This window comes from Ochlerotatus camptorhynchus, unplaced genomic scaffold, assembly GCF_037179485.1.
Source record: "Ochlerotatus camptorhynchus isolate MF236.1 unplaced genomic scaffold, CSIRO-AGI_Acam_v1.1 ptg000330l, whole genome shotgun sequence".
NCBI classification, from domain to species: Eukaryota; Metazoa; Arthropoda; class Insecta; order Diptera; family Culicidae; genus Ochlerotatus; species Ochlerotatus camptorhynchus.
Genome location: NW_027040818.1, coordinates 15,791,679 through 15,815,119, shown reverse-complemented (window position 1 = coordinate 15,815,119; position 23,441 = coordinate 15,791,679). Strand labels below are relative to the sequence as shown.

General features: G+C 38.1%; 3 protein-coding genes across 3 annotated transcripts in view; all 3 read right to left on the bottom strand.

Annotated features, from left to right (window-relative positions):
* The window catches only part of GEFmeso (Guanine nucleotide exchange factor in mesoderm), a 296,949-nt gene extending 286,738 nt beyond the window's left edge, over positions 1-10,211 (bottom strand). The window contains exon 1 of the mRNA XM_065230382.1: positions 8,843-10,211. Coding sequence (XP_065086454.1) covers positions 8,843-8,888 — 46 coding nt within the window. The 5' untranslated portion in view covers positions 8,889-10,211. The remainder of the gene's footprint in view (positions 1-8,842) is intronic.
* A 6,839-nt stretch (positions 10,212-17,050) lies between these two features.
* LOC135708679 (uncharacterized) lies at positions 17,051-21,536 on the bottom strand. Its single transcript, XM_065230780.1, has 3 exons — positions 21,351-21,536; positions 17,640-17,985; positions 17,051-17,301 (listed from the first exon to the last, which is right to left on the bottom strand). Exons 1-3 carry the CDS (start codon positions 21,534-21,536, stop codon positions 17,051-17,053), a joined length of 783 nt encoding a protein of 260 aa, XP_065086852.1.
* An 18-nt stretch (positions 21,537-21,554) lies between these two features.
* LOC135708678 (uncharacterized) lies at positions 21,555-23,162 on the bottom strand (the record flags this gene model as incomplete). Its single annotated transcript, XM_065230779.1, has 4 exons — positions 23,153-23,162; positions 22,650-22,979; positions 22,256-22,530; positions 21,555-21,641 (listed from the first exon to the last, which is right to left on the bottom strand). Coding segments are annotated over exons 1-4 (702 nt in total), but the record flags the coding sequence as incomplete, so codon positions are not given.
* Between the last annotated feature and the right edge of the window lie 279 nt (positions 23,163-23,441).

Below are 23,441 nucleotides of genomic sequence, written 5' to 3'. Positions count from 1 at the left end.
GTTTTGATATATTTTGCGCATCTCTGATGTATAAAATATACCAAATAGACAAGAAAAAGGATGGAGGTATATCTATCGTTTTCCAGGATGCTTCCATGAACTGGCTATGTTAGATTAGATTAGATTAGATCATAGATCAATATAACGTTTTGTGGAATGACTCTTGATCAACCTGCTATCTTGCAAGAATATCAAAGAGATATGACAAGATAATTATCAATCAACCAAAATATCCAGAGGACGTTATGCAGGTATTTGACCAACTGAAGGACATTAGAATAATTCCTGTTCAACGCGCTTTCTGAATAATATCTGAGATTTGAATTACTGGATCGCTGGAGATCTCCAGACTAAAATCTAATCGACCTCAATTCTTGACAAAATATGCACAGAACATGATGCAGGTCTTTGATTATATGATGGTTTCTGGAATAGTTCCTGATCAACCCGCTATGATACGAGAATATCATACAGACATGATTTATTGATTAGTTAAAGATCTTCAGAAAAAAATCTGATTAACCATATGAATCGCCAAATTATTCAGAGAACATTATGCAAGTTCTTGATCATCTGAAGGTAGTTGGAATAATTCAAGATCAATCTACTTTCATGCGAGCATATCTTCTTCTTCTTCTTCTTCTTCTTCTTCTTCTTCTTCTTCTTCGCATTTCAAGCTTATTGCATATCGCATATTAGCTTATTGCGTGCTCTCAACTTAGTGTTCTAGATGCACTTCTACAGTTATTAATTGAGAGCTTTCGATGCCTGTACCTTTTTTGCATTGGTATAATTTAGTGGCAAGTCCAATCATACTTCTATGCCCAGGGAAGTCGAGAAATTTTCCAACCCGAAAAATTCCTAGACCGGACCGGGAATCAAACCCAGCCACCTCCAGCATGGTCTTGCTTTGTCGCTGCGTCTTTAGCGACTGAGCTAATGGAGGCGAGCATATCTTAGAGACATGATAAAACAATTGAACAATTAGAGATATTCAGAATAACAGGTAAAATATTCAGAATATTTTCTGAGCCACCTCTAATCACGAGAGAATATCCAAGGAGCCGTAATTAAAATGTTGGACAGTTGACGATGTTCAAAATAATACCTGATCATCCTTAAAACTTCCAACGGGCTTCATCAATGTCTTTGATCACCTGGAGGTCTTTGGAATAATTCCTGAGCAACATAAAGTCTGTTCCATTTAGAATTTGGCCGCACAAAATTGGTCCTTTCTCCTTCCCCTTGGAAAGTACAAAAGCGCTAAAGGTATCATTTTGTAGGATTTTTATTTAGCTTTAAGGGAAACAGACAACAAAAATTATTCGTCAGCTTTTCGGTTGAATTTTCGAACTTTTCGCGGAATACCTCTCATCATGTCTTGCACAGTAGTACTGTCAACCTCATCTACCATCATTTTCCACCACTTCTCCAAATCAGATGGTGTTTGATTGTTTTGCCACATTTCTTCAATTTGCGCTTGATAATTTCCGAAAAATTTTCAATGAGACGAAAATCTGGACAATTTGGTGGATTGATACTTTTCTCAATAAAATCGACATTATTCTGCTTATACCATTCTATGACATCGCGGCTGTAATGGCAGCTGGCTAAGTCAGGCCAGAACTTTACGGGACCTTCGTGTGATTGAATGAACGGCAAGATTATGTTCTGGAGACACTCCTCCTTGTAAAGTTGTCCATTCATAGTCACTCCAGTGATGAAAACCTTTGTTTTCTTTCCGCAACTGCAGATGCCTTGCCAAATCATCAACTTGCGAGCGAATTTATCTGCAAAGACAAATTTGAATTTATCCGGAACATCCCCCTTACGTTTATCAAAGTAAAATTTTTGGCCCGGGGGTTTGTCCAAAGTCCATTTTTACGTAAGTTTCATGGCATGGTACGACCGGAAATCTTCTCGCATAAAAATTCGCCGTACTGTACTGTGTGCCGCACTGAACCTTTTCGCCAAATCACGAATTCTTTTGGACTGCCCTTATGACCTTCGCTCGTAGTTTTAGGTCATATGTACCACTTCTACGTTTGTTTTGTTTTGCACGATCCAACGTTGGTGTTTCCCGATAAATTTTAAGCACGGTATTTACAGTCGATTTTGGAAATTTGAGAGCCTTTGCACTCATTCCTCCTGACTACGTTGGATTTTGCACGTTAGTGTGCAGAATTCGTTCACGTCTGTCACGTTCCATCTTCGATAACTTTTGAACAAGTATATGAAATTTTCACTACCAAATAAACAATCCTTCCGGATCAAAACGACGTCAATAGTTTCTTGTTACGACAACTAGAGGCGCTACAGTAATTATAAAGAAGCGGCCAAATGCTAACTGGAACAGACTTTAGTATCATAACAGAAAATCTTAGAGACGTGAATTGAATTTTTGAACAGATGAAGATCTTCAGAATAATACCTGGTCATTCTGAAGTCTTGAAAAATATCCAGCGATCCTCTCATCAATACACTCGATCACTTGAAAATCTTAGGAATAATTTCTGAGTTAACTGGTATCATATGAGACAATATCAGAGATGTGATTTGGATTGATGGATAGCACGATATCTCTTGGAATACCTTACTATAATAGAATGGTATCATATGAGAATATCTGATGTGTAATTTTAATTGTAGCCAGTTAAAAACCTGGAATGATATGAGGGAATATTTGAGAGAAGAGATTTTAATGGTCGGATATTTGAACATCTTCAGATATCATACCTGATCATTCTGATGTCTTAAAACAAATATCTCGAGGAATTTATGGAGAACTCTGATCACCTGAATGTTTGGGGTACTTTCTGAGTAACCTGGTAACATATTTGAAATGGCGAACTTTCAAATTTAAGGTTGCTAACTTGAAATTAATCATATGACTACCCAAGTAACCACCATGCCCGCTAATAGCACGGTAATCGCATGTTCGGCTCCTTAGAGCAAATAATTTGAGGGGCGATAGAAGATCATATTTGAAGATAAAAAATTATTCTACGCATATGATCAAATCTCAAAGATTACTGAGTTATTGAACTTTTTCTGTTTTGGTCTAAGCTTGTCATAAATTGGCGTATCGATCAAGTGTCCTATGCGCGCTGCAAACAGACGTCAACAGCAACGCACGGTGGGGTTGAATTCGTGTTTTACGCAACCGTTAATTAACGACCCAACATGATGTTTTTAGTACAAAATTGCGACTAAACTAAACAAGATAGAAAATTGGTGTCAAAGAGAGAGTTGTAGAGCGCATTGAGAGGCATCACAAACACAAGTTTTAGACAAGTTTATCCCTCAAATGTGTGTAAATGCAGCTTGCTTAAAGTAGAAATGACACTATTAAGTAGGAAATTTATCAAGCTGTCCAATGGAGGCAAGTGTTTTGTGCTAAATGGTATAGTTTTTGAGTTAGAGCCAATTTATGGCAAGCATAGACCAAAACAGAAAAAAAAGTTCAATAACTCAGTAATCTTTGACATTTGATGATATGCGTAGAACAATTTTTTATTTTAAATAAAATCTTCTATCGCCCCTTAAATTATCTGCACTAAGGAACCGAACACCCTGTATAAGGTTAATATAGGGCTTCCAAATTAGTCGTATATCAGCTTTATATTGCAAAGAGAGCGATTAGCGGGCTTGTTGATTACTTGGGCAAGACTTCATTCTGCTAATTCTTGGATTTTGACATTTTGAAAAGTATCTAGATCTTAGACTTGGAGTTCGAGTTCTTTACGGCTTTGATTTTTTGTAAGATCTTAGATCGTAAATATATGTTATACTTAAATTTTTAATGGTTTAGATTGTAGAACTGATTGTCATGTCTTGAAATCGTTTGTGGAGATAAAGTTGGCGTTTTACCAAAAAATTCCATATTTTATTACGCAATTAGAAAACAGCTTTCTTATAAACATGAAAGTTACCGAAAAGTTATGGAAAAATCCTGAACAACTGAGGAAATTTTATTTAGCAAAATGAGCAGAAATCCTCCATAAGAATCAGTTAAAATGTAACTTCAATTTCGTTAAATAAATTTACAAAAGAGGATGATGAAGGCATAAGAAGCCCCAATAATTTCAAATACTATTGGTTGATAAACAACAGAGATACATCGTTAACTGACAGAACGCCATGGGTTCAGTTAATAATGACGGCAAGATTTGAGATGGTTCCATCTAATCTAATCTAATACAATCGCAGCCAGTACGAGAAAGCATCCTGGAAAATCATTAGGTTAGATAAGACCTAATCATTTTTCTTGTCAGCATTGATGTTTGCAGCATATCTGAGATTTGACACAAACATCAAAACGGCCAGGTCTAGGAGGCCTGGCCTACTGCGTTGCATTTACCGCAAATTTTATTCTGTGAAAGGATTCGAGTACAAATAAATCGTGGACGCACCATATTCGAAGCAGTTCCTAAATCGAAGCACTCCATAATGTTCGACTATTTTAAATAATTATTTTTGAAATGTTACTTCTGCAAATATTAGTTTCAGTGCTCTAAGGGGATGATGGTGTTACAAGGTTTTAAAAAATATCTTGTCAAAATAGACGAGTGCGTCATCATTAGAAACGCGTCAAATAAGGATGCGTGGACATACCGTACCAAACGCTCCGAGCTAGGTTATGAGTGAATGTAACAGTAATATGCAAGGTAATGAATGGTATATAAAATACAGTGTAATGGAAGGATCTCACCAAAGGCCTCCAATGTTAACCAAATTCCCGATTTCCATTCGACGTTTGTCAGCTGTAAGCTTCTCTCTTGCACTTGAAAGTCCTACCTCGGCAACATGATCGCACTTAACGATGGGACGTTGGGGGCTTGGTGCCTTGACAGTGGCCCCAGGAACAAGCTGGGGGATATTGTAGGTCCTGCAGACCGTCGATGTACGTGCACTAGCGGAGATCTTCCGTTGCTGATGATTGGCCATTTGTGCCAGAAATCTTGAATCTCGGCTTTGGTGGCGACCCAGAACCGGGCAACCGAATCCAGGTCCATCTATGGCAATTGTTGACCGGATCAGCATCCAAGTATAAATATAACACAGGTCATCATTTAAATTTCGAATCGCGGAAAACGTGCTCCAATTACGAGGCAAGCTATCACACATAATTTATTAATTTTTTCCAAGATTTGAGATGGTTCCATTGATCTTTAACTTACTGATTTGTTCCAAGTTCTCAATGTCAGTTAGGTTAACTTTGTCATAAAGTTATGTTAACTGTCATAATACCAAAACCTGCAAAATGCTTGTCGATGCTGTGACACAGCACGCCTGTCCCATTGTCGTGAAGCGAGCTTGATCTGATCATCGCCACGCATTTTGCAGGTTTCAGTTCCGATATAAAAGTTTAAAGTGTAAGCATCTTGGTGGTGCTCTATCCCGAATCACTAAAAATACTGATATTTATAACTCATTAACAGGAACCACGCTATTAATACTTACTCAATTATTTGAGATAGAGACACCGACAAACCGACATGAATGATCATACAAATTACAAAGAAATTTATGATCAAAACACAAAACCAGTGGCGTCGCGTCTACATGTGCAACCTGTGCACGACACAGGTGTAAATAATTTAAAAAATGCGTTCAGATTTTTATAGATTTGATGGTCACATTATAGCTGTATGTACTTCTTTACTCCAGACCACATGTCACCATGAATACACTATTATATATTGGGGTTCAATTACATTTTCGACCATGGATTGCTTCAAAAATGATTAAATTCAGTTCGTATGGTCTGCCTAATCCCTAATGCATTGATTTCTAAGCATGTCAATATTACTACCATGACAAAACTCGTCAAATAGTGCACCTAAATGCGATCTTTTTTGGGTGGCGGGTGGCAAGTTTGTGAATGGTCTGATGTAAGCCAAGCAGACCTTCTATCACCTCTTGAAACATAACACAAATTTTCCACGATACATGGCGGTTTGCACCACTAGTTGTAATTGAAATTTTCTGCAGTCACGCGTCAAACGGGAGCAACACAGAAACAGTAGTCTGGGTGAGTTTAAATTAGAAGAACATTTGTGATGTATGGGTGCCTAAAGTGTGCATTTCTCGCAGTGCACTTGGATATCTGATTGCAGGCAAAGAGAATAATGGAGAAAGAGATCGCAAAAGCTCGCTTTCACTCTATTTACAGTTGTAAATCTCTCAATTACCGATGGTTGCGCCGGTGCGCCTGTCAAACTTATGAGCTTCCCCTGGCTCATTCTGATAGTGTTGTTTTGATGACTAAAGAGTTGATTAATTCAAGTTTGCTACCCAGGGGACTACATCAATTTTCTCTAGATGTTGACACTGTTTTGTATCAAACAATGTTTTCGGAAGTGTTCGACGGATATTCTTCATTACACTTCAGTCGAAAGAGTTAGTCTTGTGATAAAAACGAGAATTAGCTAGGTTTTGCAATTCCTCCTGCTTCGGTTAGCGCGAAAAGGGCCATACAAGTTTTGTTTACACAAGATGATAGGCCCTTTAAATGTTACGTTAGGTAATGATTAATATTTTAATTGAGAATATGTCCCTCGAATTCATGGTGGCGGTAAACTATAGCGAACAAAGTTAGGTGCACAGGTAAACAAATGAGGCACGCGACGCCTCTGCACAAAACTGACATCTACCGCCGTGTTCGCGGAAAATATTTATCCTAGCCACGAAAACGCGTGCAAAATTTATGAGTTGGTTCGTGTCTTATCTATTTCGGACAGATTTTTTTTATCTAGATAAAACATTTCTATGTTTTTGACCGATGGAATCGCTCCACATTTGAATCGGCCGTTATGGATTCTCGATCAAGATTTAAGTTTAAGTTTCATGTCGGTTTGTCGGTGATAGAGATCCGCATTCCGATTCTATCTATAATGGCTCACTATTTATACATGTTTCAAATATGTTATGAAGGGTGACTCCTAAAAAATCGGTATTTAAAAAGTAATTTTTATCCATTGATTTCTCGTATACAACATGTTCTTGTCATTTTTTTCTCAATTGTGTAGCGCACATTTTTGCCGGAGCGACTTAAGGTTCTATCTCTTTCTTTTCCTTTATTTAACGTCGGTCTCTGTTCCGTAATCTAGTGCCAATCACCGACGGACATCGATTGCCATCCATTGACGGCAATCGAATGTGCAGAAAGGCAGCTTCCACACCTGCGTAGGATATCGCACCCATTCAACACACATGGACCGGGACCAACGGCTTTACTTCCCTTCCGAAGGAAGACGTGACCAGAGATTTTTATGCCTCAGAAAAATCCCACCGACCTCGGCTGGGATTGAACCCAGACCCATCGGGGTGTTAGAAAGCAGTCACGTTACCACTACACCACCGGCGCCGGCTGATTCTATCTCTGTTTGTTGGTAATTTATGAAGAATTTTCTGTAAAACATGTGCCCTACACACTAAGATTATTTCACCGAAATCTGTGCAATTTTACCGAAATCTCAACAGCTGAACGTTCGGTAAACAGTTCGGTGATTTTTCACAGATTTCCTGAAATTCTACACCGAATATCTGAATATCTGTAAACCTGTTCATTTTAACAGAAATGTTCGGGATGCACCGGGTCAACCATGATCACTGTTCGTCATGTTAATTTGAACTTCTGTGCAAATTTTCAACAAAATCGGTGATGATTTAGAGGTGCTTCAAGTTAATTTTATGTTTTTCAGGTAATTAACGGCTTATAATATTTGTATCTCGAGACTGAAACAACGAAAACAGCATAGCAAAGCAAAGCTTAAAGATTCCATAGATTGAGAGATAAAAATCAGAAAAGTGGCCGTTACAGCTAAAATTCACAAGACAACAGAGCCAATAAAAGTTTCAATTAGATTGACAGAACATAGTTGCATTGCTTTTGAATGACGACCGATGACTGTTTCATTGATAGATGATATTTTTAGAAATATGAATCCTCAGTAGCCGTGTTTTTTATCAAAGGCAAGTGTCACTCGAGTCATAACAGCAATTTATAATGTACCTCTAAATCATCACCGATTTTGCTGAAAATTTGCACAGAAGTTCAAATTAACACGACGAACAGTAATCACGGTTGACCCGGTGCATCCCATTTCTGTTAAAATGAACAGGTCTAATGTGCCCTTTTCACACCTTTTTTTCACCCTAGATAAATGGAATCATTGTCTTGCAAATGTAGCTATTGACATACAAATCCACTTATGCTATTTCTCGATATAAATATTTGAAAATAACGTACTTTTCATTCCATCGCCGATTTAGTTTGTAGCAAAAGATGCTCAACTTTGGTTTTCAAACTCAACGGAGATTTTAAAGCATCCTTCAAGCCCAAGCCCGAACGATCTGAATTATGTAGTGCTATTTTTTTGATAATTGAAAAAAAAACCGCTTGAATTGTGTGCGAATAAGCACCCAAGCATGTCAAATCTTTCCGAAACTTTTTTCCGCTGCCTTCATTTCATGTCTCGATTTACTCTGTTTAGCTGCTCCTTCTGACTGGGTTACTTCGCTCAACCCCGTCCCCTTCCCAGCCCGCAGCCCGACCCAAAGTTGATCTCTATTACACGATCTCTACACACTGACTGCTCTCGCGAAGTCAGCAAAGCCCCTCTTCCACAAGCTGTGTCTCTTTCATCGAGCGCTGGCCGTGTGCTCTTTGTGGGCAGATCGCTTTTCATATGATTTTTGTTCGTCAAATTTGCCTATCTGCCGGGGCGTTTCTGCCCAAACCGTACCCACGGTTCGACCCCGGAACGCTGAAATTACCATCCGGTCCAGTTTGTATCGCCATAGACCCCCAGGGGGTAAACCGGAAGCAGGAACTTACCGAAAAAATCCTCCCACCGTTCGGAGCCGTCCGATTCGTTGTCCATTGCGCCTCGTTGTATTTGATGCCCACTGCTTCGTTCCACTGATAACTTCTTTTTCCTTTTGGCGGGTTATTGTGCCCCCCTGAACTCGGTCGGACGATTAGGAGGCCCCCCGTTCCGAAAATGATAGTAATCGCTCCGCCGCAGCAACCAAAAAGAGATCAGCGGCGGAGATGCATATGCAGAAACACTTGTGCACACAGACACACTCACAACGATACACTTTAAATACTTAATTGCGGCGCGAAATCACTTTCATTTAATAAGGCTCACATCTAATCATAATAATTGCTACGCGCAGATCGACGGCTGAGCTTGTTCTTCTCTTTTTCGCTCGCTCGCTCGTTCAGTGTGATAGCCTAATCTGGCTCGACTCCGGCCCAGAGTGCGCGTGTTTCGTTTTGTGTTTTCTTCAACTTTCGGAAACTGGATGATTCAACCTGTGTTGTATTGTTGTGTGTCTGGCTACTGGCTCTTCCGATTCCTGCCGACCGACGGAGATGATGATGCTCAATCTATACTCTCTGACACATGTACAAAAGGGAGTGAGCGATCGATTTTTTCATCTTTTGTACACTTTCGTCGCTTACTGCGGTTGATCTTCACCTTTTGACTTTACACGGCTTTTATTACTTTTCTTTGATTGTTTTGCTCTTTCTCTCTTTTACTGTGAAGGTTCTGGTTGAATCTCGCGCTCCCAGAATTCCGGTAGCTTCTCATTCACTGAATCTTCACCGTTTGTCGTTGTCAATCACTGACTGGAACGATCATTGTACGCCCTCGTAAAAACAATAACACACACGTCACTCCTAACGAAATGTCATTCCACCACCCACACGGTGACGATCGCGGATTGTTCTAGCTAAAGGTCTAGAACGAACGCTCACACGCTGAGCTTGCAACAGACACCTAGGCAAAATGCATGTGTGTTGTGTACGCTGCATATAGCAATATGAGCGCAAGTATTTCACGCAATTAATAATAAAAACACCCAGCAATGATTGTTTTATTTTTACACCAGCCGAACGTGTAGTGCGTGTTCAACACAACTTTGCAAGCACAGAAATAAAAACAACAACAAAGAAAACTACAAAGCAGCGTTGCTTATCCACTTAGAACAAAAACACCGAAAACACATTAGAATTGCGCTGCCCACTATTGATTATCAAATGCAACACAACACACTGATCAAAAACTGCTGCAAACTTCCACCAGAGAACAACAATGTCACTGAAAACTCGCGTGTGAATGATAATCACAATAATCGATCGGTTACTTCTATCGTTCAACAGAGGGACGTCAAACGGAGCACGTCCATGCGACACGAAGCACTGAATGCAACTGAAGCCGACTAGTGGGACGGGACTGGACGAAACGAACGAGCGAATCCGAACATAACATAACGACAACATAAACCCGAAGGGCGGCAAAACCAGCTTGTTTTGTTGCTGCTCGCCTTGCTTTGCCTCTGGTCTATTATAGGCCATTAAAGTTTGGCCGCTCCAGAGCACAGAGAACAGACGTTGAAGCTCGGTCAGAAACTTGTGTAAAATAAGTGGGAACGTCACCGTTACGTGATGTTAGCATCTCCTGATTTTCTCTCTAAATTTTCCACTTTCGACCAATTTGGCGCTAGTATCGATAAATTTTCTGTTGAAAATTGCCACTTGGCGCTACTAGCACTTAGTGTCTAGTGTAATTTGTGCAACGCCAGCGCCATCATGTTGTCAAAGAGGGTTTTTAAGTGGGGAGGTCGCCGTTAGTGCTTAAGTCGAATAGGAATCTTTACACAAGTTTTCAGAGAAATTTTGTTCGAGCCTCCATGTCTGTTCTCTGTGCTAGTAGTATGGATTATTTTCAAAAAAAAAAATCGTCGATTTCTCTGCAAACCTTGCTTCTAACGATGAACAAATTGCTACATTAGGTTCTTTTTAGCAAAAGTGACATTATGTAGAATTAATATATCAGACAGATTGCACCATTCTTGATATTTTTATTTAAAAGTAATTTTCGCTATACATTCTCAAGTCGGTATTCCACCAGCCGATACAATTGAAGACTGATCGCCCTATGGTGGTTATTGCTGTCAGAAACAGCATGAAACACCTAATGTATGAGTATGTAAGTAGCCACCATCCTAGCTTGGGTCTTGCCATGCATGCGGCTCCACTCAACAGCAAGATCAAATTTCGTCATCATTTTGAATTCAACATACTGCTGTATGAAGGGCCAAAAGGGGTTGGACGGGCCCGTAAGCAGAGACACTTACGCGAAACCCGCGGGAATAAGAGAATCTCCTTGCAACAATATGATCCAACAAAACGAATAACGAAATACGCAATACATGTTAAGCTTTCCATGGGATGGTTTGTTTAAAAAGAGCGCGTCAAATTCATTGCAACTGTTGGAGTGAAATGTAACTATCTAAGTGACAGTACACATTCCCTCCTAAACTCCGGTTGGCACTCTACTCCATTGTCCAGTTACAACTTCAATGATGCCCTGATGCTCCCTGCCGTCCCAGTATTTATCGTAATTTACATTATGAATTTATATATAATCATGCAATATATATTGTATAGATAATATGTAGTAAAATGAAAAATATAATAAAAAATAAATATGTTTTACAAAATACAAATAACCTAGATTGTCCTATACACACACTTTTTGTTTTATGTGCCATGAAATGACATAATGCATCATTGTATATTTTGAAAATATAATACTAAAGTAGTGAATCAATAGACCGTCCGGGAGACAGAGTGCCAGCGCTAATCCGGCAAATGCAACCGAAAACTATGAATGCGAACGCACGCACAAAACAGAGAACAAACTTAAAACACAACCGTGTCCAAATAGGTTCCGTGTGCGACTGCATGAAACACCTAATTAACGTATAATATAAAATATTCCCTTTATTTAAAAAAATATATAAATTAAAAATAATAATTAATTAAGGTGGTTTAGATACGTAGGTTTCGATTTTTCATCCCCCACAGAAGCATTCAAGTTAAATTAAACTTCATTCGAAAAATATAAACGTTTTAAAATGTATCTCCCATAACGCGTAAAATTTTTAAATCTTCGTCATCACGCCGTTTTCCAGGATGACCGCGAGAGGGCAAGTTTTAATGACCTATACGATTTGATTGTTGGTTGCGTGCCTGGCGGAATGTTAGACTAAACGGTGGCGTGGGAGGGAGTGAGATGGAACGTTGTTAGCAAGCTTTTATAAACTTTGATCACCGGTTCAGGCGCATGGCAGGGTAATGAAATTACAAGAGGGAAGGCTGTTGCATGGTTGATATGTAGTACGACATGGGGAAATATTTCCATGTGACATCGCTTTTTCAGTTGGACTGTGACAGCCCATCATAGCACTAAAGCTTAACGGAAATTTATGCACGATTAGTTCAGTTCACCCAAATATTAGTAATGAATACCCATAGAGATTGCTAAAGTGTGATTGTGTCAGTGATTTGTTTTCATCAGGAAAATTTTCCGCTATGAAGTTTTTTTTTCCTGATGAAAATATTTTGCATATAGGGGAACTGACGGCTTCGGCATGACAGACTATTTTCGGCAACCCAAATTGAAACACTATTTTCACTGGATTTTCTTACGAAAACACTTCGCTGACTGCATGCAAACGATTCTTTATGCTTTCAGCTTCCATTTGACTATATTTTTACCACTGGGAAAAAGAAATCTAGCAGGGTTTTCTTGAAATGAAACACACGCACTACAAATTGTAGCTGATTTCGAGTTGCCGATAATAGAACAGCAGATTTGCATGCAGTTCAAATGGAACGGTTGCCGAAGAAAAACTGGTTGCCGACAATACTCGCTCTCACTAGAGAAGATTGGAGCTTTGTAAAAGCATTTCAAAACAGTTTTTGACAATTCTTTCGACTGAAATTGTTAGAGCAGCTGGCAGCAAAAGATTGTAAACAAACCAATACTGCATATGTGTGCGTTCCATATAGAAAAAAAGCTATAGAAAGAAGGTCTCTGCTTAGGTTGCCGAGAATACGTAAATTCCCCTACGTATACGTGACGTAGTGTGCGTACGATAAACGTAAGCAATCTATATAATCGCGAAAAAGTGCATGTATCCATTTTATGAGTAAAGTCGGTTTACCCATATTTGAGTACATGCAATATGCACCGACTTATGGGGAGGGGGGGGGAGTTGAAAATTATCCACGGTCCAATGTCACAAATTTTAATTTTTTTTTGTATGGACAATTGTCTACGCAGGGGTAGGGGGGGGGGGTCAAGAATCCAAAAAAAAAACTGTCTTCGTAGTTTATGAACAGACCATCTCCGGAGAAGCACGCAATAATCAATATCGATACCCAACAAACAATTGAGAGCTCTTATAAAACACCTGAGTTGATCAAACGTTGAATAATAGCTTCCAGAGTTGAACAAGAATGTAGTTGTATTGCCTTTTTGGTTAAACGCTTCAAAAGCTGCTTGGAGCACTCTTAAATGATTGTTTACGTTTGGTTTAACTATATGCTTTATAAGACCTACGATAACTTTTATAGCACCTTAGTTAAACCGATCGACAAGAGCTATATAGAACGTGGAATAAACGCATCAAAACAAACCATTGGGAGCTCTTATACAACACCTGAGTTGATCAAACGTTGAATAATAGCTTCCAGAGTTGAACAAGAATGTAGTTGTATTGCCTTTTTGGTTAGAAGCTTCAAAAGCTGCTTGGAGCACTCTTAAATGATTGTTTACGTTCGGTTAAACTGTTTGACAGGAGCCATATAGGATGTGGAATAAACGCATCAAAACAAACCATTGCGAGCTCTTATACAACACCTGAGTTGATCAAACGTTGAATAATAGCTTCCAGAGTTGAACAAGAATGTAGTTGTATTGTTATTTGGTTAAAAGCTTTAAAAACTGCATGGAACGCTCTTGTATGATTGTTTACGTTCGGTTTAACTGTACAACGCGAAGTGGATTGTGCATTTGTTATCGATATTTTAATTACCGAAAGTAGATTTGAGTGAATAGTATTAGTGAATAGAATTATGGATAAAATATTGAAAAAATACAAAAAAAGTGGAACATACCACAGAAAACTAAGGTCAACTAAGGAAAAATACTTGCTTATGTTTGGCAATTTAAAGTTGAACCCAATCGCAAACCAGCAATCGGAAAAAAATAATCAAGTGGAGTCAAATCAAACTGGTATGTCGAATTTAATATAATTGTCACAACAGCAAAAAAGTTCATAAACATTATACATTTAAGGAAATCCTGAGCTCCCCGCTAACGAATCTGCATCCTCAAACAATGTTGGAGAAAATAATTGCGATCCTTCAACTACTTCATCAGATAACTCTCGGACCGTCCAAATCAGTTCAGCTCTAAGGAATCCAATTGATATTAATTCAGTTCAGACTCATCATGCCCAAAACTATGCAGACAACCTTTCTGAAGGAGCTACGAACGAAGAAAACAGGGATTTACTTGATACCGGAACTGGCCCTAAAGATTATTTGGCTTGTGAGAGTTCCCGTGAAGCTCTAAGAAAGTGGTCTCTTCGTCACAATATCACTCAGCACGCATTGAAAGACCTGCTGGCGTTGATAAGAGATAATTATAACGATACCAGTTTGCCTATGGATCCAAGAACCCTTTTAGAGACGCCTCAGGGCATCGGAAAGTTTTGTACCGAGATAGCTGGTGGTAAATATTGGCACCACGGACTAACAGCCTGCCTAAACAAGTGGTTTGAGAACTTATCTTCTGATATCACTATCAGTATTAACATCAATATCGATGGTTTGCCAATACATAAGAGCTCGAAATTTCAACTATGGCCGATTTTATGTAAGATTCATGAAATACCTGAACTTCAACCGATGCCGATTGGAATCTATATTGGAAAAAGTAAACCTTCAAATATAAACACGTTCCTTACACCATTTGTTGATGAAATAGTGCCAATTATTAACGCCGGATTCGTTATAAATGGTCATACCATTCTTATAAAAATACGGTGCTTTATTTGTGACTCACCAGCACGCGCTTTCGTGAAAGGTAATTCAAAGTCCTAGTTGAGTTAAAATTGCTAAAAATTCCGTTAATTTGATTTATGCCAACATCTGTGCTGATACACATGGGACGTTTACGCGTCCACCGGTACTATACTGTCGGTAGAAGCATAATTGTCCTATGTGTATAATGCCGGTGGAAGCATATCTGGCCCATGTTACAAAACACATACACACATTCGACAAAAAATATGAAGTCGATTTGTCTCACTTCAATAATGGAAGAATATTTGTCCCACTGGAACAAATATGCTTCCATTTACAACCAGAAATTTAATTTAATAGTTAAAAAAGTATATATCTCATTATGGTTTAACGCCATTACAACCTCAAAATTGCCGAAAAGTCACATGGGACAGTTATGCTTCCACCGAGAGTAAATGGAAGCCCAAAGCAGATGGGACAATTATGCTTCCTTCGGCATTATACACATTACTAAAAACCCTTATTCTTGTTTTCGTTCGAACTATTTTAGTCTTACATTAAAAAAAATGTTTTGTTTGACTGGAACGGTTCAAACGAAATTAAGAAAAGGTGTGAAACCTTAGTCAAATTAAATCTTAAAGAGGTCACACTAATATTTCTGATTTACATAAATCGTATTTTCTAAGCAGTATTTTTTAAAAACAAATTCATATTTTGTCTAAATTGAATCTAATGCTGTAATGCACCATTTTAGGAGTTATAAATTTTAACGGCAAAGATGGATGTATCAAATGCACTGTTGATGGAGAGTATTCATACATATCACGCACGGTTGTGTTCCCAACTCTACACTGTCCTTTAAGAACAGATGAAAAATTCCGTCAAAAGCAGTATGGAAAGCATCATGCTGGAGAAGACTCGCCAATTTTAAGAATCCCAGGACTAGACATGATCCAAGATTTTATAGTTGCCGATTCATTGCACTTGTTGGAATTAGGTGTTATGAAGCGCCTTTTAACCGGATGGAGAGATGGATCATTGGGGTATACAGGAAAGTTAAGTGCTCTGCAATTTCAAAAATTGTCAGATTATGTTGTAAGTGTTAAGCTACCAAAAGAAATTCATCGAAAAATGAGGGGATTAGACTGTGTAGCCTTTTGGAAAGGTACAGAATGGCGTAGTTTTCTCAATTATGTGGGCGTAGTAGTTCTTAGAAACACGTTAGACGAAAAGTTGTATAATCATTTCCTGCTTCTGTTTACGGCTGTTACATTCTGTTCCTCTGATATTTACAAACAATGGTGGTCGCTTGCACGAGTATTATTTGAAAAATTCATTGAAGAATTTATTGTAATCTATGGTGAAGAATATGTGACGAGTAACATCCATAATCTTGAGCACATTGTTGACGATGTGGAACGATTTGGTCCTTTGAGTTCAATTTCATCGTATCCGTTTGAGAGCTATCTTTTTCAATTGAAAAAATACGTACGTCAAGGAAAAAACTGCCTAGAGCAAGTTGCAAATAGAATATTGGAGAAAAATCGATTCCCGCAAAGCAGCACTATAAAGAGTACCAGTATTCTTCCAATAATAATAAGACGAGGCAATCGGGTCGAGTGTGAAATACGACAAGGATTTTTAATCAGTAATGTTTTTCAAAATGCTTGGATCTTAACAAAAAACCGTGAAATTTTAAAAGTTGTTAATATTTCTCTTGGCCCTAACAAGAACATTTTAATTCATGGTAGATCAGTTATAAATCAAAACGATTTTTTCAAATTACCTATTCAATCATCATTTTTGTACATTTATGAAGCGCAGATATTAAACCTAAATGCTGAAAAAACATACGAAATCAATGAAATCTTCTGTAAGTATGTAGTTATTCCAGCTGCACTAAACGTTTATGTTTATATTCCACTTTTGCATACGATTAAGGGTTAGTTAATTTTGTTTTTAGAATAAAAATATTTGTTACACATAGAAGATTTACTTTTCAAAAATACTGAATCATTAGATTGTACTTCAAAAATACTAAATCATGTAGATTGTTTGTAACAATCACAAGAGCTAACACAAGAGTAATAAAATGTAGAATAAAAAAAAATAAAAAATAAATATACATGAAGAAAAAATAAACCGAAATAATCGTTATTCGCATCCGAATTTTTCTTCGACATCAGTTTCCTCATCATCATATTCTTCGTCATCAGCTTCTTCTTCATCTTCTCCTTCTTCATCAGCTTCTTCTTCATCGACTTCTTCGTCATCTGGTTTACCATCTTGGCCGTCATCTTGGTCATGTGCCGTGGTTGCTCCCAGCAGATGGTAGACCGGATTAACCGTTTGCTCATTATGAACATTGACATTGACAGGATTATGGGTAACAGCATCACCAGTTTCTACAAATATATAAAAGTTTGGTTTAAAACAATGTCTAAGTAGTATTGCGAATCTACAGGTTCCATGGTTCCATGTAGATATTGGGGATACCCCATTCGGCATAAAGTCGTTTGGCATAACGTCATTTTCCATAATGTTTTTTTTTTTCAGGAATGGTCCATTTGGCATAATGGTCGTTTAGCATAAAATGTGCAGAAAAATATAAAGGCCAAAAATCTGGATTAACACTGTTGTAACATTTCAAGTATACCATTTATCATTTTTTAGAAATATTTAAAAAACGCACAAGTATTTTCTTGTGACATATCTTGAAGATAAATGATGAAAATATACTCACCAGTATTACTGTTGACGGTTCTCCTTGATCTGCGATGTATAGATGATTGCCTCATGCCCTTTGATTCACAGCGTTTTTTTGAGTTTCTTGTGATTTTTTTGAAAAAATCTTCAAGCAACTTGTGCGAAAAAGATACGTTCACACTGTGAACTATTTTGAAAAATGTATTCAAAATGTTTTCGCATTCTTTCAATGACCATTTTGGCTTTTCTCCCTTGCTTGCACCACTCCAGGAACAAAGCACTAAAACTTTTCGATCGAAAAAATGATCAATGAGGTCATAACAAATGTTTTGACCATTGCAATTGTCGCCAGTGTGTCCGATGATTTTTTTCATGTGAATGATCTGGAAAAGAAAAGTTATTTTTCAGTAGGTTTACAATAATCTTTGTTCGCACTTATGAGTTGAAACTGTATTACAAAGAGTTTGAAATTGAAATATAACGCTACCAAGTTTAACAGCAACACAAAGCCACACGTGTCAACTAAAAAAATACAGTTTAGGGGGATTATTGGCATAATAATCAAACGGTGCCTCCATATGCTTAAAATATAACGTATCATATGTCGTTTTCGTTTTTGCGGTGTAGCTACACCGGTGCTACACTGCCGTACACCGAAATATTTTAGGGTGTAGATATAGGATGCACCTTTGTTTACAAACAAATGATGTTGAGCTGTCAAAGACTAGTGCTTATTCCTGCTTACACTACACCAGTGCTAAACCAATGAGGTACAGAGAGAGGTGGCGCAGATCGTGAAATAGGGTTGTATTAGTAAACCAAAAAATCAACGTAAACGCAAGTAGTGACGTCACTACTTGCGTGTACTTGCGTGTATCGTACAGTGGTTGTGTGAGTGATTGCTTCACCTCGGTAATCCAGCTCATTGGTGCTAAACCGCAAAAACGAAAACGACAATAGGAAAGTTGGTGCAGATTAAGTTGATATTACGTTACACAGCAAAAAAAGTTGTTGAATATTACATCGAAACTGCTGCAACCAGGTCAATCCATCGGTTGTGTAATATCACATTGTACGATGTACATCGATTTTGCGAACAAAATTACATCCATTGATGTAATATTGTATCTGCTTTTTGCTATTACATCATTATTTCATACGTCAGCTTGAATTACGTTGATCGATATTACATTTTTTTTTGCTGTGTACGTAAGCTAGTTTGTTATGACATTTCACTTATAATAGTAATTTAGTGTGATGATTGATATAGTTTAGAAATAAATTGTGGATCGAAACAAACATCGAATGGAAAGGATCGATCTAGTCGATTTTTGTCGATCTTTTGTGTTTCGATCCAAGATCGCCCATTGCTAGTATGATCACTAACCGTTCTTTACACTGTTACCGTTCACTAACAAAAACAGTTTGACGAATCCAACTTGTTTGAAAACGGGTTTCTGTACATAGTGGTCACGTAGGCAGTTTTGTAAACATTTCAAACCTCATCTCCTATGCAAACTTGATTGTGTAAGCATAAGTTTTCCTTCTAATTTATGGCACATAAGAAAAGATGAAACCACACTCAAAAAACTCCACACGTCTGATCGATGTGTTTGAACACTTGATATTTCATATGCACAATCACATTTATTTTAAGTGTATTTCACCATGGTTCAATGTGATCTACACGTTGATTTCTTGTGTTTCAAACTATGAAATGTTGATAATCTTTCTCTATCAATTCAAGTGTATTGCACATTGAATCGCACTACTGTTCAAAACAGATGGATTTGAAGTGTTTTGCATTTCAATGCGATGTGAAATGCTTGTTCTCCAAGGTAAACATTGAAAACATGAGTTGTGACTTCATACTTATCAACCAGCCTCATATATGAGAACAACCATGGGCCAGTGAGATCGAACGAAGGCAACTGCAGCAGCACACCCAACAGCCCAGGATCAATTCCCAAATCAGACCCATTAATTGAAAGACATGTGTATGTTCTGCCCACAGCTTTGTTTATATATTTTTCGATTTAATTTTTGAGTCGGTAAAGTAGAAGTCGATAAAGTAGAATATTGTAGAAAATTGAACTATGATGTGCAAAGCTATTGATATCAGCATGTGAGGGACATAGAATCCAAGTGCGTCACAATTCGAGCCAATAGTTTTGAGGCATGGTTCAAAGCATAAGATTCACACATGAAATGGATGTGTTTCACAATAAGCGCAAAATTAAGTGTGAGACACATGATGATGACGTGTGCAATTTTTTGAGTGCATTCTCTCCTCTTCTACACGCTATTTCAAAACTACCCAAATTTGGGTAGAATCCACCCAGATCGGTCAAAACTGAACCTACCCAAAAATGGGTAAACTATGTTGGGAATGACAAGTTGACAAATAAACAACGTTGATTGGATTCATATCGATGTTGTCCATTTGTCAACTTGTCAATCCCAACATAGTTAACCCATTTTTGGGTAGGTTCAGTTTTGACCGATCTGGGTGGATTCTACCCAAATTTGGGTAGTTTTGAAATAGCGTGTGCAACATTTCTGGACGAACAATTCAAAGGGTCCTATCTGCTTTGATCGATTCTCTTCATCGACATTCTCTTTCGTTAATAACTCAGCTGCCAAAAAAATCCCTGTTGAATTTAATGTTCTGTATGCTAGATGATAATCTCCTTTATCAAACTCTGTTGCAAAAATAGCGTGAAATCTGTTTGAATAGCCGTGGTTATCAAAAGAGAAAATCGATCAAAGCAGATAGGACCATTTGAAATGTTTATCGAGATTTATGCGTGGCGCCTATAGTCGCTATATTCATAGTCTGGCGGATAGAATTTTGCGAACCAATTTAACTGTCAAATAACGGAACCAATCGAGCATATCACGACCAACAACAGAAAAAAGCACATCAGGTTTTGCGACCTGAATTCCGGAAACACTTTTCTCGCGATTCAAAGATTGTTTAGGCAAAACAACATAATAATTTACTCGCGGAACGTTTTCCCTATTCCATGATGCTTTTAATTTGCGTTCGGTTTGCAAGGAACGAAGAACGAACCATCTTAGTTTTGATTATAAAATTTGAGCTCCTTTTCATTTGTTGGTCTTCAATATCTTGATTTGGTTCCCTTTTTTGCTAGATGGAATTTCTATCCGCCAGACTATGAATATAGCGACTATAGTAGCGCCTCAGCGTACTTGATACATTTAAGAAGGAATAGCTTGGTACAATGTAACAAAACTAATTGTTCGCATTATTTATGCTAAATTAAAATAAAATTACTGTATTGGTAAGCGTGATTACCTCTCACCCCAGCAGGCCTGGGTTCAATCCCAGTCGGCGCCGCCGGGATGTTCTGAGGCATAACATCTCTGATCACGCCTTCCTTCGGATGGGAAGTAAAGCCGTTGGTCCCCGGTTCATGAGTTGATGGGTCGATAGGTAGGGTCCAGTGTGGGAGCTGTCTTCCTGGCACGTCGGTAGCATTGGTGCTCAGCACGGAAAACAAGATCGACGGAAAAAACAAACCAAAGGAAAAAAAAAAAATACTGTTGATCATATGGTAGCCATGGGATATGTTTCGTGTAGAAGACCGATCAGAAACGTCCAATAGAAAGAATGGTCAGATTGGGAAACATATTATAAACTTTAACTTTTTTGTATTTGTATTTTCAGGTGGATCCATAGGTGGATTAAATCAGGTTTTTTAGTTTCATGTCACCATGTACTTACCAATCTCTTGGCGAACAGATCATCATTGAGGTTTTCTTCCAGCTTTTTGATTCCTTCAACTGAAGTTATTGGAGAAAACTGGAACGATGATGAGGCTTCGTCGTGGTACTGGGTGAATGAGGCATTATTGGCGTATATAGCAGCTTTCAAGTTAACTTCCAATGATGCTGCAGCATTTGCTATCATCGGCTCAACCACATTTCTGATGATTCCAGGAACTTCATGCAATATGTTTCTGCATGCCTCATCGATTTTATTGGCAATTTCTTTGATAATTCTATCTCCATCAGGCTGCAATTTTAAATAGGAACAGAACATACATTAGCTTCAGGTTTATGTTGTAGAGTATCAATAATGTTGATTGGCTTATGTTATTTGGCAAGCATTATACGACATTTTATTAGAAGCTGTACAATAATTACGTAAGGTTTTATGGGAAAGGATTTCTAACGTGCCATATAAAAAATGCTACAATGAAGGGAGGGGGGCATTCCCAAAATATGCCTTACGCACAGCCCATAGGAAAAGTGCGTTAGATAATATCTACATAAGACGTAGCAAATGTTTGGCGATAATTTCTCGTAACATATTTTCCTTTACATAATATATATCATAAAACTGGAAATGGCCACAAACTAAGGTGATTTAACGCAAAAGTGCAGTTTAATGACCGTTTCCGCTCTTTTGATAGTCAGTCAAATAGTGATACGTAATTTATGGGTCGCCTCTTAGGGATCGTCCATTAATTATGTCGCACTTTTAGGAAGGAGGGGGGTTTTGGAAACTGACGAGTCATACAAAACAAATTTAAGATCCATAAAAAAAAAGTGCCAAAGGTGGAGGGAGGTTTGAAAATGGGCGAAATTTGCATGACATAATTAATGAACCTTCCCTTACATACATACCTGTTGAATGTTAAGAACATATCCCTCCGTTAACAGATTATCTAGCGGTTCATGTACCGTTGTCTCGATCGGAGTGCTACCACAGGGCATGCTCGCAGTAGTTGCAGTTGTCTCGATCGGGTTATTGGCCATCGATTCTAGGTCACTTCCCTGAGAGTTAGCCAAAAGTTGGGTCAAATCTGGTTGACAGTATATAGTCTCGAGCGGCTGACTTTGAACGTCTTCTGCGGTCTGACTCTGAATTTCCGGATGGATCGTATTGGCTTGCGACGAGGCTTGAGGTACCGACACTTTTTTATATCCACCTTAAAAAAAAAACAAAATCCCATCGTTACATTTTCAAATTAAACTAATAATTAATAACCTGAACGGTGGAAATACTTACTTAGAACACTCAGCAGGTGATTATAATCGTATTTCTTTTGATCCTGGACTTTTTTAGTTTTTTTCTTCCGCTTGGGTGCTGCATCGGATGCATCCGTTGATATTCCGGACAAATTCGCAGCCTCTTGCTGCGCTGCGTCGAAAGTTGGTATGTACTTTCGTTTCACCGAGCAACGCATTTTGGTCCAGTTGGTACCAGGTTTTGACGCAGGGTTTTTTTGAAATGAATCCGCATTTTTGGTCGGCCAAAACAAGTCATTGCCGTGGACCCATTGGTGCGGCACTACCGTCAGCACAGGCCTACCTGCCTCAACCGTTTGAACAACCGTAAAATAATCACCTGAAAAATAAACATTGAATTAGTGTTTAAAATATTTCGTTGTTTTAGTAGCTAAATATTTTTACATAAAGAGGAGCACGTATGCAAAGTATGCTTTGGTATTTCTTCATATCCATTAGGTTGGAAGCTGATTGAAATTTTTCCTCTACAGGCCTTTTTTGCTTAATATTTACCTTTACTCATCTTGCCAACAGCTGGATCACTTCCTTGAACGTTTCAGCTTATAAATATGAATCCCACGGCACTACTAGGCACTAAATTAAATTGAAAACTCGAAAATGTACACACAATCCGATTCAGCGGACCAAGAAATCAATTGTAATAAAAAAAACTCTTTGACAGGCAGGTTGACAGCTTCACAATGAACAGTGCTTCCAGATATGTTTGTTGAGCATTTATTCAATTATTGTTAAGCCGTTTTACAACACCTAATCAATTTTGATGAGGTTGTTATTTAATTAC